Source organism: Procambarus clarkii, chromosome 93 (assembly GCF_040958095.1).
Source record: "Procambarus clarkii isolate CNS0578487 chromosome 93, FALCON_Pclarkii_2.0, whole genome shotgun sequence".
In the NCBI taxonomy this organism is placed as follows: domain Eukaryota; kingdom Metazoa; phylum Arthropoda; class Malacostraca; order Decapoda; family Cambaridae; genus Procambarus; species Procambarus clarkii.
In genome coordinates, this window is record NC_091242.1 from 11,510,722 (window position 1) to 11,526,191 (window position 15,470).

General features: G+C 42.9%; 2 protein-coding genes across 2 annotated transcripts in view; one reads left to right on the forward strand and one right to left on the reverse strand.

The window, feature by feature from the left end:
• Window positions 1–15,470, forward strand: part of LOC123747816 (venom protease) — a 469,133-nt gene that overhangs the window by 259,110 nt on the left and 194,553 nt on the right. The gene's annotated exons all lie outside the window — the stretch shown is intronic.
• Window positions 1–15,470, reverse strand: part of LOC123750386 (sphingomyelin phosphodiesterase) — a 114,807-nt gene that overhangs the window by 90,803 nt on the left and 8,534 nt on the right. The window contains exon 2 of the mRNA XM_069319450.1: window positions 12,252–12,424. Coding sequence (XP_069175551.1) covers window positions 12,252–12,424 — 173 coding nt within the window. The remainder of the gene's footprint in view (window positions 1–12,251; window positions 12,425–15,470) is intronic.

A 15,470-nucleotide genomic window follows, 5' to 3' on the forward strand; every position in this document is an offset into this window, starting at 1 on the left:
CAAATTCCTTTGGAGACTTCAGGCTGAAGGCGCAAGGAACATAAGGAGTCAGCAGGCCGTTGAGTCGCTTTGCCAGTCTGTACGTGGGTGTGGGTATCTGGCTAATGATTGGCCGAAGTGGGTTTCCAGGCTTGTGCGTCTTGACATTTCCATACGCATTTCCAGGTTTATATTCCCCAATGATCTTTGGCAGGTGGAGTCCGGATTTCTTGGCGTTTACGGTTTCGATCAGTTTGTTGACCTTTGCTTTTAATTCGGCTGTAGTGTCCTTCGTTACCCTTTGGAACTTAGTTTGGTCAGAGAGTATGATGTTCATTTTCGCCAGATATTCGTCTTTTTTAAGAATGACATATATTGGCGACTTGTCACCTCTCCTGACAACTATCTCCTTGTTCTCACGAATGCGTTTAGCTGCCGCTTTAAGCTCGGGGGACAGTATGGTGCTTCTGTAGTTGCCTCGATTCTTTCCTCCTTCTGCAATAAGTTCTGCTTGTAAGGTATCTTTGGTAGTGACCTTCCTTTGTGTCTCGAGGTCGAATATGTCGTCCAACAGAATTTCCAACTCTACTTTCCGGGCCATTTCACTCGGTCTGGACATAACATGACAGTTTATGCCCAGATTTAGGAGAGTGACTTGGTCCTCAGTGAGGTTAATTCCTGCAAGGTTCAGGAAGCCATCTCTTGGTCGTGGAATTGCCATAGGTCCTCCATATAATGTTGTTAGTTTCTTGATAATCCTTGTTTCAGTGCTGAGGTGATGTTGGTCTGTGAGGATGTCGAGGTGTTGTTCAATGCGGGTACGGATACTATGGTCGATGTTGCTATTTCTCCACTCGTTTGTAGCATGAAGTAGTTGCGTTTTGTTGTCTTTGATTTCATTCTCTGCCTTGTATATCTGATCACGAATCAGATCCTGGCGATATTTTATCGTGAAGGCTTGATTCCTTGCTGCTGGGTCGTGCACTTTAATATTAGTATATTTTGGTAGCAGTCTTTCCTGTAGACATATATTATTAAATATGACCGAAAAAGTAAGATTAATAATTCTAACACGAATTTTCTCAATCTTTCGTACATTACGCTTCACTGTTGGAGGTAAATCAAAAATCACTTCTCCAAAATTCATTTTTATTTCTAGTCTGACGCGACACGGGCGCGTTTCGTAAAACTTATTACATTTTCAAAGACTTCACAAATACACAACTGATTAGAACGTATCTCTGATTTTATATCTACATTTGAGTGAGGTGGTAAGGGTGATGTGGGATTAACACAAGACAGAACAGGAGGGGATATTAATAGGGTATTAAAAGTATCAACACAAGACAGAACAGAAACAATGGGTATTGAATAGAAGTGTTTTTAGAAAGCCTATTGGTCCATATTTCTTGATGCTTCTATATTGGAGCGGAGTCTTGAGGTGGGTAGAATATAGTTGTGCAATAATTGGCTGTTGATTGCTGGTGTTGACTTCTTGATGTGTAGTGCCTCGCAAACGTCAAGCCGCCTGCTATCGCTGTATCTATCGATGATTTCTGTGTTGTTTACTAGGATTTCTCTGGCGATGGTTTGGTTATGGGAAGAGATTATATGTTCCTTAATGGAGCCCTGTTGCTTATGCATCGTTAAACGCCTAGAAAGAGATGTTGTTGTCTTGCCTATATACTGGGTTTTTTGGAGCTTACAGTCCCCAAGTGGGCATTTGAAGGCATAGACGACATTAGTCTCTTTTAAAGCGTTCTGTTTTGTGTCTGGAGAGTTTCTCATGAGTAGGCTGGCCGTTTTTCTGGAAGGTCACTACCAAAGATACCTTACAAGCAGAACTTATTGCAGAAGGAGGAAAGAATCGAGGCAACTACAGAAGCACCATACTGTCCCCCGAGCTTAAAGCGGCAGCTAAAAGCATTCGTGAGAACAAGGAGATAGTTGTCAGGAGAGGTGACAAGTCGCCAATATATGTCATTCTTAAAAAAGACGAATATCTGGCGAAAATGAACATCATACTCTCTGACCAAACTAAGTTCCAAAGGGTAACGAAGGACACTACAGCCGAATTAAAAGCAAAGGTCAACAAACTGATCGAAACCGTAAACGCCAAGAAATCCGGACTCCACCTGCCAAAGATCATTGGGGAATATAAACCTGGAAATGCGTATGGAAATGTCAAGACGCACAAGCCTGGAAACCCACTTCGGCCAATCATTAGCCAGATACCCACACCCACGTACAGACTGGCAAAGCGACTCAACGGCCTGCTGACTCCTTATGTTCCTTGCGCCTTCAGCCTGAAGTCTCCAAAGGAATTTGTGGACTTACTGCGGGGCACACGGGCCACAGGGATAAGAGCCTCGTTGGACGTAGAATCGCTGTTTACCAACGTAACTGTGGACGAGACAATCGGAATGATAGCCGACAGAGTGTATCGTGATCCAGCCTGTACTCCTCTTGACATGCCAGAAAGTATTCTGAGGAAACTACTCCAAGCTTGTACTAAAGAGGCACCCTTCTTGAGCCCGGATGGGCACATGTATAAGCAAGTAGATGGGGTCGCCATGGGTTCTCCCCTAGGTGTCCTGTTTGCAAACTTCTACATGGGTACCATCGAGCAAAAAGTCTTAGTCGACATGAACTTGAAACTGGCCATATACTGCAGGTATGTTGACGACATTTTTACACAGGTACCTGATGTCAGACATCTGCAGAAGCTGAAGGAGGCATTTGAGCAGAGTTCCGTGCTGCGTTTCACTTACGAGACGGAAAAGGATGGGAAGCTGCCTTTTCTAGATGTAACAGTCATGGAAAAGGGCGGAGGTTTCCACACTGCAGTCTACACTAAGGAAACAAACATAGGAATGTGCCTAAATGCCAACAGCGACTGCCCTGACAGGTACAAGAGGAGTGTTGTTAACGCATACGTCGACCGTGCTCTCAGCCACAGCTCAGAATGGAAGCAAGTCGACGAAGAACTCTGTAGGGTAAGGCAGGTCCTAGTCAATAACGGCTTCTCCAATAGTTTCATCGAAGACATCATAAGAAGGAAAGTGAAAAGCCATGCAACCTCTGAAGAGACAACTAACACAACACCTATACCCCCTATTAGACTATTTTACAGGAACTTCTTTTCCACAGCTCATAAAACGGAGGAAAGGGTCCTGAAAGATATTGTTAATAGAAACGTTATCCCTACAGACAAAAATCAGAGGATACAACTGACGATTTACTATAAAACCAGAAAAACGGCCAGCCTACTCATGAGAAACTCTCCAGACACAAAACAGAACGCTTTAAAAGAGACTAATGTCGTCTATGCCTTCAAATGCCCACTTGGGGACTGTAAGCTCCAAAAAACCCAGTATATAGGCAAGACAACAACATCTCTTTCTAGGCGTTTAACGATGCATAAGCAACAGGGCTCCATTAAGGAACATATAATCTCTTCCCATAACCAAACCATCGCCAGAGAAATCCTAGTAAACAACACAGAAATCATCGATAGATACAGCGATAGCAGGCGGCTTGACGTTTGCGAGGCACTACACATCAAGAAGTCAACACCAGCAATCAACAGCCAATTATTGCACAACTATATTCTACCCACCTCAAGACTCCGCTCCAATATAGAAGCATCAAGAAATATGGACCAATAGGCTTTCTAAAAAACACTTCTATTCAATACCCATTGTTTCTGTTCTGTCTTGTGTTGATACTTTTAATACCCTATTAATATCCCCTCCTGTTCTGTCTTGTGTTAATGCCACATCACCCTTACCACCTCACTCAAATGTAGATATAAAATCAGAGATACGTTCTAATCAGTTGTGTATTTGTGAAGTCTTTGAAAATGTAATAAGTTTTACGAAACGCGCCCGTGTCGCGTCAGACTAGAAATAAAAATGAATTTTGGAGAAGTGATTTTTGATTTACCTCCAACAGTGAAGCGTAATGTACGAAAGATTGAGAAAATTCGTGTTAGAATTATTAATCTTACTTTTTCGGTCATATTTAATAATATATATATATATATATATATATATATATATATATATATATATATATATATATATATATATATATATATATATATATATATATATATATATATATATATATATGTTTCATTGAATATGACCGCATATTCTGTATTTATTATTTTCTGGTTTAGGGCTTCTATCCCTCTAACTATTTTCTTAGTATCAGGGCTTAATTGAAATAGGAGTTCTCCAAAACTCATTTTCGTACTTTTAAGGTGAAGAAAAGAAGTGATTTACTATAGTGTATTACACTTATTTGTATAATTTGCACGACGTTTCGAACCTCCATGGTTCATTCTCAAGTGAAGAGATCTTACAATACTAGTTGATTTTATACCCGCATTAGGTCAGGTGATAATACAATGAAGGTGAAAACATGGGGGGATACATAAGGGATAAACATAGGGGCTGCAGAAGGCTTATTGGCCCATACGAGGCATCTCAGAAAATAATAAATACAGAATATAATAAATACAGAATATAATAAACCAGAAAATAATAAATACAGAATATGCGGTCATATTCAATGAAACATGTTTGAAAGAAAACCTGCTGCCAGTATACACCAATATATATATATATATATATATATATATATATATATATATATATATATATATATATATATATATATATATATATATATATATTTATATATATATATATATATATATATATATATATATATATATATATATATATATATATATATAAATATATATATATGCACAACTTGCCTAAACACCGCAAGAGAGATTATTCAACCTTAGAACACTTTCCCACCAGGAGATTCGAACCCTAGCCAGCCAAGCATTCAGCTTGTTCACATACAAATGTGAACAAGCTGAATGGTCCCCAGGACTATATGCAACTGAAAACTCACCCCAGAAGTGACTTGAACCCATTATACAAAAGAGATTATACAACCTTAGAATACTTTCCCACCAGGAGATTCGAACCCTAGCCAGCACAGAAGCCTTACAGCAACTGGCATTACTGGTAAGCCTTTAACCCACTACACCACAGCTCAAACCCTTAAAAGAGATGGTAATTTCGGAGTATTTCAGCTCCTACACCTGTGGTGTAGTGGGTTAAAGGCTTACCAGTTATGCCAGTTGCTGTAAGGCTTCTGTGCTGGCTAGGGTTCGAATCTCCTGGTGGGAAAGTATTCTAAGGTTGTATAATCTCTTTTGTATAATGGGTTCAAGTCACTTCTGGGGTGAGTTTTCAGTTGCATATAGTCCTGGGGACCATTCAGCTTGTTCACATTTGTATTCCTCACGTGTGCCCCAAATAATGAGGTGATTTGATAAAATGCTATGCCCAAGATTACCATCCGGGTGCCGGGGGGGGGGGGGGGGGGTGTGGTTCAAATAGCTTCGGCTATCACCTCCTTTTGTCTGGTCGTGATGGTCAAGGGGATTAACGCGTCCTGTACATACCAGTTGCGTTGCTCCTGGCAGTATGGGTTCGAGTCACTTCTAGGGTGTGAGTTTTCAGTTGCATATAGTCCTGGGGACCATTCAGGCTAGCACGGTAGTCGGGTTACTATTAACGTAGTCGGGCTACTAGCACGGTAGTCGGACTACAAGCACGGTGTTGGAAATTTCCAATCCCCAAATACTAACCCTTAGTGCAATAATATAAATTTTATGTACTAGGAATTCATATTTACTAACTCTTCTAATAAGTAGCCTCATACAGCAAAATCTTACTTATATCGAGGGCCAGTATTGCGTCAGTAGCCCGGCTCCCTCGATAATGAATTATATATTTTCATAAATCAATTTACACTCAATCTAACCTTGCATTATATATTAAGGAATATCGATATAACTTTTTTTTTAGCAAATTATATAGCCATTTATTGGAAACAATTTTATACCGCTGCGATCAGCTGTTCCAGTAAACAAAGCGATGAACTGAATTTCCACTGAATATTTATCGTCCATCTAACGTTATTTAGATTAAATGATTTGCACAGCGAGAAACAATCTGCTAAAATATAAAGCACTTTATTATGACATGAATTAACATCAGTAATGTTACCATCCATTCAGAAATTAGAATTAAGTATAGCAAATAATTCCCCAAGTTTCCAACATTTAGCGCTAGGTGGAGCGCACATCACAAACTAGCGAGGAGTCTTGGCATAGATAGACCCCATATTTGAGGGAGGGTCCTGGAGCCTGTCTAGCTATCGCCTCATATTTCGAACATCCGTGCATTAACGAACTTCAAGTTGAACTTCAAGTAGACGTGACAGCTTCATCTTATTCCGGACACCGCGTCCGGCAAGGCTAAGTTATCCCTTTTTGGCCTTAATATATATTATATAGGGTGTCTTATAGTCAGGACGCACGACCATCAGAATAACATTGTGAGTGTCATTATTATATTCTATCAACAGTATATTTATGAATGTGTGAGAATATAAGCTCAAAGATGGCAATTACATATGATTCATATTTCAGCATGGAGTTAGCTGCAAGGAAATCGTAAATCAACGTGTATAATCAGTGTCGTCAGAGATAACCGACTCGGACAGGGCTAAACTGGTCATAGCTGCTGGACGCAATCTACGTTCAACTTTGAAACGACGCAATTTACGTCGTTTACTCTTTCCATTTGTAGTTTACATATTAACCCATATCTAATTATTTTTATTGATTTATGCATATGTTATTTCCATAAAATCTGTAGATAACATTATAGATTTTACCCCCCCCCAAAAAAAATATATATATATATATATATATATATATATATATATATATATATATATATATATATATATATATATATATATATGTCGTACCTAGTAGCCAGAACTCACTTCTCAGCCTACTATGCAAGGCCCGATTTGCCTAATAAGCCAAGTTTTCATGAATTAATGTTTTTTCGTCTACCTAACCTACCTAACCTAACCTAACCTAGCTTTTTTTGGCTACCTAACCTAACCTTATCTATATATATAGGTTAGGTTAGGTTAGGTAGGGTTGGTTAGGTTCGGTCATATATCTACGTTAATTTTAACTCCAATAAAAAAAAATTGACCTCATACATAGTGAAAAGGGTAGCTTTATCATTTCATAAGAAAAAAATTATAGTAAATATATTAATTCATGAAAACTTGGCTTATTAGGCAAATCGGGCCTTGAATAGTAGGCTGAGAAGTGAGTTCTGGCTACTAGGTACGACATATATATATATATATATAAATGTGTATGGGAATCACTCTTCTTTAAACCGAAGTTTTACAGTCCATTTCTCTAAACTTATTATGCATTAATTATTAAATTGATTATTATATAATCTATAGGTCATAGGTTTCAGAGCCACAAACATTTTTATGGTCTTAAGGAATCTATGAATGATATTATATGATGGAGTAAGTTTCCCCCACAACACGGTTGTTGGGCCACTAGCGCAGTAGTCAGGCTACTAGCGCGGTAGTCGGGCTACTAGCATGGGGTAGTCAGGCTACTAGCGCGGTAGTCGGGCTACTAGCATGGGGTAGTCGGGCTACTAGCACGGTAGTCGAGCTACTAGCATGGTAGTCGGGCTACTAGCATGGTAGTCAGGCTACTAGCGCGGTAGTCGGGCTACTAGCATGGGGTAGTCGGGCTACTAGCACGGTAGTCGAGCTACTAGCATGGTAGTCGGGCTACTAGCATGGTAGTCGGGCTACTAGCACGGTAGTCGGGCTACTAGCATGGTAGTCGGGCTACTAGCACGGTAGTCGAGCTACTAGCTTGGTAGTCGGGCTACTAGCATGGTAGTCGGGCTACTAGCACGGTAGTCGGGCTACTAGCATGGTAGTCAGGCTACTTGCACGGTAGTCGGGCTACTAGCACGGTAGTCGGGCTACTAGCATGGTAGTCGGGCTACTAGCACGGTAGTCGAGCTACTAGCATGGTAGTCGGGCTACTAGCACGGTAGTCGGGCTACTAGCATGGTAGTCGGGCTACTAGCACGGTAGGCGGGCTACTAGCATGGTAGTCAGGCTACTTGCACGGTAGTCGGGCTACTAGCACGGTAGTCGGGCTACTAGCATGGTAGTCGGGCTACTAGCACGGTAGTCGAGCTACTAGCACGGTAGTCGGGCTACTAGCATGGTAGTCAGGCTACTTGCACGGTAGTCGGGCTACTAGCACGGTAGTCGGGCTACTAGCATGGTAGTCTGGCTACTAGCACGGTAGTCGAGCTACTAGCATGGTAGTCGGGCTACTAGCACGGTAGTCGGGCTACTAGCACGGTAGTCGGGCTACTAGCACGGTAGTCGGGCTACTAGCATGGTAGTCAGGCTACTTGCACGGTAGTCGGGCTACTAGTACGGTAGTCGGGCTACTAGCACGGTAGTCGGGCTACTAGCACGGTAGTCGGGCTACGAGCACTGTAGTTAACCTACTAGCACGGTAGTCGGGCTACTAGTACGGCAGTCGGGCTACTGGCACGGTAGTTGGGCTACTAGCACGGTAGTCGGGCTACTAGCACTGTAGTTACCCTACTAGCACGGTAGTCGGGCTACGAGCACTGTAGTTAACCTACTAGCACGGTAGTCGGGCTACTAGTACGGCAGTCGGGCTACTGGCACGGTAGTTGGGCTACTAGCACGGTAGTCGGGCTACTAGCACGCCTGGGAAAAGATTTGTTAAAACGAAGTGTTTTTACATAAATAAAATGTTATGATCGAGGCAGATATGACCATCAACAATTCACAACGTAATCCCCCATAACAACAGGTGTTCACGAACTTTCCCTCATGACAACAGATGCCCAAAAACTTTCCCCCATGACAACAGATGTTCAATTTTTTTCAGATAACAACAGGTGTTCACAAGCTTTTCTCCCATGATAACAGGTGTTCAAAAATTTTCATAAAAAACATGTGTTCACAAACTTTTTCAAATAACTACAGATGCTCAAAAAATTTCCCCCATGACAACAGGTGCTCACCATCTTTCTCCCCGTGACAACAGTTGTTCACAAAGCTTTCCCCATAACAACATGTGTTCACGAATTTTTCTCCCTGACAACAGGTGTTCAAAAACATTTCTCTAGTGACAACAGGTGTTCACGAAAATTACCCCATGACAACAGAAGTCACAAATATTACCCCATTGATAACAGGTTTTCACAAACATTTCCCCGATGATAGAAGCTGTTCAGTAACATTATCACCACGACAACAAGTGTTCATGAACATTAACCCAAGGATAACAGGTGTTTACGAACATTTGTTCCATGATAACAGGTGTATTTTTATGGTTGTAAATATTACACCCATGAAAACAACTGTTCACGAAAATACAAAATTAAACTGCCACTTTAATCAATAGGGGAATGTGAGTGAATAAAAAGACGGATTATGAGAAGGATTCTTACTCTGTTAGCTGCTAGCTGAGATGCACAAGGTTACAAGATACACAAGGAGAGGGTGGAAGTGTACACGATACACAAGGAGAGGGTGGAAGTGTACACGATACACAAGGAGAGGGTGGAAGTGTACACGATACACAAGGAGAGGGTGGAAGTGTACACGATACACAAGGAGAGGGTGGAAGTGTACACGATACACAAGGAGAGGGTGGAAGTGTACATGATACACAAGGAGAGGGTGGAAGTGTACACGATACACAAGGAGAGGGTGGAAGTGTACACGATACACAAGGAGAGGGTGGAAGTGTACATGATACACAAGGAGAGGGTGGAAGTGTACACGATACACAAGGAGAGGGTGGGAGTGTACATGATACACAAGGAGAGGATGGGAGTGTACACGATACACAAGAAGAGCGTGGGAGTGTACATGATACACAAGGAGAGGGTGGGAGTGTACACGATACACAAGAAGAGCGTGGGAGTGTACATGATACACAAGGAGAGGATGGGAGTGTACACGATACACAAGAAGAGCGTGGGAGTGTACATGATACACAAGGAGAGGATGGGAGTGTACACGATACACAAGAAGAGCGTGGGAGTGTACACGATACACAAGGAGAGGATGGGAGTGTACACGATACACAAGAAGAGCGTGGGGTGTACATGATACACAAGGAGAGGATGGGAGTGTACACGATACATAAGGAGAGGGTGAGTGTGTACACAATACACAAGGAGAGGGTGGGAGTGTACACGATACATAAGGAGAGGGTGAGAGTGTACACGATACACAAGGAGGGGGTGGAAGTGTACACGATACACAAGGAGAGGGTGGAAGTGTACACGATACACAAGGAGAGGGTGGGAGTGTACACGATACACAAGGAGAGCGTGGGAGTGTACATGATACACAAGGAGAGGGTGGGAGTGTACACGATACACAAGGAGAGCGTGGGAGTGTACATGATACACAAGGAGAGGATGGGAGTGTACACGATACATAAGGAGAGGGTGAGTGTGTACACAATACACAAGGAGGGGGTGGAAGTGTACACGATACACAAGGAGAGGGTGGGAGTGTACACGATAAACAAGGAGAGGGTGGAAGTGTACACGATACACAAGGAGAGGGTGGAAGTGTACACGATACACAAGGAGAAGGTGGGAGTGTACACGATACACAAGGAGGGGGTGGAAGTGTACACGATACACAAGGAGAGGGTGGAAGTGTACACGATACACAAGGAGAGGGTGGGAGTGTACACGATACACAAGGAGAGAGTGGAAGTGTACACGATGCACAAGGAGAGAGTGGAAGTGTACACGATACACAAGGAGAGGGTGGAAGTGTACACGATACACAAGGAGAGAGTGGAAGTGTACACGATACACAAGGAGAGGGTGGAAGTGTACACGATACACAAGGAGAGGGTGGGAGTGTACACGATACACAAGGAGAGGGTGGAAGTGTACACGATACACAAGGAGAGGGTGGGAGTGTACACGATACACAAGGAGAAGGTGGAAGTGTACACGATACACAAGGAGAGGGTGGAAGTGTACACGATACACAAGGAGAGAGTGGGAGTGTACACGATACACAAGGAGAGGGTGGAAGTGTACACGATACACAAGGAGAGAGTGGAAGTGTACACGATACACAAGGAGAGGGTGGGAGTGTACACGATACACAAGGAGAGGGTGGAAGTGTACACGATACACAAGGAGAGGGTGGAAGTGTACACGATACACAAGGAGAGGGTGGAAGTGTACACGATACACAAGGAGAGGGTGGAAGTGTACACGATACACAAGGAGAGGATGGGAGTGTACACGATACACAAGGAGAGGGTGGAAGTTGACAAGACACACAAGGAGAGAATGGGAGGTGACAAGACACACAAGGAGAGAGTGGGTGGGGCCAAGATACCATAGGAGGAACTGTAAATGAAACAACTGTCAGTTTGAGGTTGTAATGGAGAGTGAGGATGGTAGGGAGATGGGAGGAGAGAGAGGAAGCGGGAAAACGACGGAGAAGAGAGGAAAGAGGAAATGACAATAAAGAGGAGAAGGGGCGGGAAAGGAAATAAAGAGGTGTGGGAAAGGGGGGAAAGTGGGAAGGGGTAGGGAAGAAGGTGAAAGTAAAGATGGGAGGGCTATGATCGGTGAAAAGATGTGATGTAGGGAGAGGGGAGAGGAAGAGGGTGGTACGTGGGGTGAGTATTATGGGAGGAATATCCCAAGCATTGCCGGGTTAGCTCCAACCAGGAATTGCGAGAGAAATATTGATAAGATGTATAATGTATATTTCCTATCATCAAAGGTTATATTCAAATATTATACCTTTTACTATTGGATCCTCTGTTAATTTGTTGAATATAAATGTCATGCTGAAAATTTAGATACTCTTAAAATATGATAAGCAATAGATGTCAACCAAACAATGGAACCAGAAAGCTGAAAACGTAAATAGTTTTCTTCAAATACTGGAAATGTAGATTTACTCTGATGTGTCAGTTTAGTGCAGGGTAGTGAACTGTATATTGCCTTCGTGTTGAAATATACTATTATATAGAGCATTCCTTAATTAGTCTCCTCAGTGCTAACAGCTGTATGTCTGATGACAGGCTTCACGGCGAACATAATAAATAGGTCTAAAGAAGGGACTCACTGGTCGAGGAAGGCTTCATAAGGAACAAAATAAACAGGTGTACAGATGGAACTCACTGGTTGAGGAAGGCGCTTCACAACGAACAAAATAAACGGGAGTGCAAAAGAAACTCCCTGGTCGAGGAATGCTTCAAATTAAACAGGTGTGCAGATGAAACTCACTGATCGAGGGGGCTCATCTCGTGGTTGCCGACAACCGGGAACACAGGAATACTGGGAAAGAAATCTTGGATCATCTGGTTTGTTTCCCTCACCAGCTGCAGGTTGAACTCCTTTGTGGTGGACCAGACGTTGTGTGGCACCACGTCCCCGGTCCACATCACGTAGTCTATGTCCTGTGAGAGACGAATGAATTATTATTATCATCCAGAGATTGTGTGCATGTTTTATCTTTATTATCCTGTGTGTGTGTGTGCTGTGTGTGTGAACTCACCTAATTCTGCTTGCAGGGGTTGAGCTCTGGCTGCTTGGTCCCGCCTCTCAACTGTCAATCAACTGATGTACAGATTCCTGAGCCTACTGGGCTCTATCATATCTACATTTGAAACTGTTTATGGAGTCAGCCTCCACCATATCACTGCCTAATGTATTCCATCTGATACTCTGACACTGAAAAAGTTCTTTCTAACGTCCCTGTGGTTCATTTGGGTACTCAGTTTCCACTTGTGTCCCCCTTGTTCGCGTACCACCCGTGTTAAACAGTTTATTTTTATCAACCCTATCAATTCCTCTGAGAACTTTGTAGGTAGTGATCATGTCTCCCCTTACTCCTCTGTCTTCTAGTGTCGTGAGGTACATTTCTCGCAGTTTTTCTTCGTAACTCATGCCTCTTAGTTCTGTGACTAGCCTAGTGGCATATCTCTGAACTTTTACAAGCTTCGCCTTGTGTTTGACCAGGTACGGGCTCCATGCTGGGGCCGCATACTCCAGGATTGGTCTTACATATGTGGTATACAAGGTTCTGAATGATGCCTTACACATGTTCCTGAAAGCAGTTCTGATATTAGCGAGCCTCGCATACGCCGCAGATGTTATTCTTTTGATGTGGGCTTCAGGAGAAAGGGTTGGTGTGATATCAACTCCTAGATCCTTCTCTCTGTTCGTTTCATGAATGACTTCATCTCCTATTCTATATCCTGTGGGTGGCCTCCTGTTTCCACTGCTTAGTTTCATTACCTTACATTTTTTCGGGTTTAACTTTAGTAGCCATTTATTGAACCATTCATGCAGTCTGTCTAGGTCATCTTGTAGTCTCATACTGTCTTCCTCCATCTTAATCCTCCTCATAATTTCTGCATCATCAGCAAACAATGAGAGGAATGATTCTATACCATCTGGAAGATCATTTACATATATATGAAACAGTATGGGTCCAAGGACTGAACCCTGCGGGACCCCACTGGTGACGTCTCGCCAATCTGAGACCTCACCCCGCACAGTGACTCGCTACCTTCTGTTACTTAGGTACTCCCTAATCCAATGGAGTACCTTCCCATTCACTCATGCCTGCATCTCCAGCTTTCGCACTAGTCTCTGGTGTGGCACTGTGTTAAAGGCTTTCTGGCACTCCAAAAATATACAGCCTGCCAACCCCTCTCCTTCTTGTCTGATTCTTGTTGCCTGATCGTAGAATTCAATTAATCCTGTGAGGCATGACTTGCCACCCTGAAACCACGTTGGTGTGGTGACACAAAGTTCCTTCGCTCCCAGGTGTTCGACTAGCTTTTTTCGCACAATTTTGTCCATTAGCTTGCATGGAATGCAAGTTAGGGACACTGGCCTGTAGTTCAGTGCTTCCTGTCTATCCCCCTTCTTGTATATCGGGACTTCGTTTGCCGCCTTCCAAGTTTCTGGCAGTTCACCAGTTACCAGTGATTTGTTAAACCCCATGGAGAGTGGCAGGCACAGTGCTTCTGCTCCTTCCTTTAGTATCCATGGTGATATTCCATCCGGGCTTATAAACTTTGTCACATCCAACTCTAGCAAAAGCTTCCTTACATCTCCACTGGTAATCTCAAATTCATCTAGTGGTCCCTGGTTAATTATTCTTTCTCTCATCTCTGGAACTTCTTGCTATAATGTGAAGACTTCCTGGAATTTCATATTGAGTTCCTCGCACACTTCTTTGTCATTTGTAGTGAATATGTCTGCCCCTATCCTCAGTTTCATTACCTGTTCCTTCATTGCTGTCTTTCTCCTGATGTGGCTGTGCAGCAATTTAGGTTGGGTCTTTGCCTTGCTTGCTATGTCGTTTTCATATTGCTCTTCTGCCTCTCTCCTCACCCTGACGTATTCATTCTTGGCTCTCTGGTAACCTTCTCTGCTCTCAAGTGTCCTCTTATATCTATAGTTTCTCCATGCTCTTTTACTTTGTTGCTAAGCTAGCTTACATCTCTGCTTAAACCATGGGTTTCTCATCTGCATTTCAGTTTTTACCTTTTGGGCTGGGATAAACTTTCTGCTGCCTCCATGCACTTCTGCGTGATGTATTCCATCATTTCTTAGGCCGTTTTTCCCCTTAGCTCTGATTCCCATGTTATTTCCGTTAGTTATTTTCTTATCTCATCGTAATTTTCCTTACAAAACGCTAGACTTTTGCTTTCAGTTCCCTTTCTCGAGTACTTTAGCCCTTCTTCGACCAGATACTCAAACGTCAGTACACTGTGATCGCTCAATCCTACTGGGGCCTCGAAGTCAATTTCCCTTATGTCGGAGTCATTCAGAGTGAAGACTAGGTCGAGTCTCACTGGTTCATAGTTTCCCGTCATCCTAGTGGGTTCCCCGACATGTTGGCTTAGAAAGTTTCTTGTCACCACCTCCACTAGCTTGGCTCTCCATGTATCTCCTCCGTGCAGTTCCTTGTTTCCCAGTCTAAATTTCCGTGATTGAATTCCCCCATAATGAGCAGATGGGATCGATTTCTACAGGCAGCAGAGGCTGCCCTCTCAATTATGATATTAATTGCCATGTTGTTTCTATCATACTCTTGCCTGGGTCTTCTGTCATTTGGTGGAGGGTTATATATCACTGCTACTACTACTCTAGGTCCTCCCATCGTCATGGTGGCTGTTATGTAGTCTCTAAACCCTTCACAGCCTGGGATAACTATCTCCTTGAAACTCCATTCCTTTCTCATGAGTAGGGCCACTCTACCTCCTCCCCTACCCTCCCTCTCTTTCCTTATTACAGTGTAATCCTGGGGGAACACCACATTTGTTATGATTCCTGAGAGTTATGTTTCCGTGATTCCAATTACATCTGGGTTTACTTCTTGTGCTCTCTCCCTAAGTTCACTCACTTTGCTTGTAATCCCATCTATGTTCGTGTACATCACCTAGAAGCTGACTCTTTTCTGTCTATCCACAGCTTCTGTTGATTCCA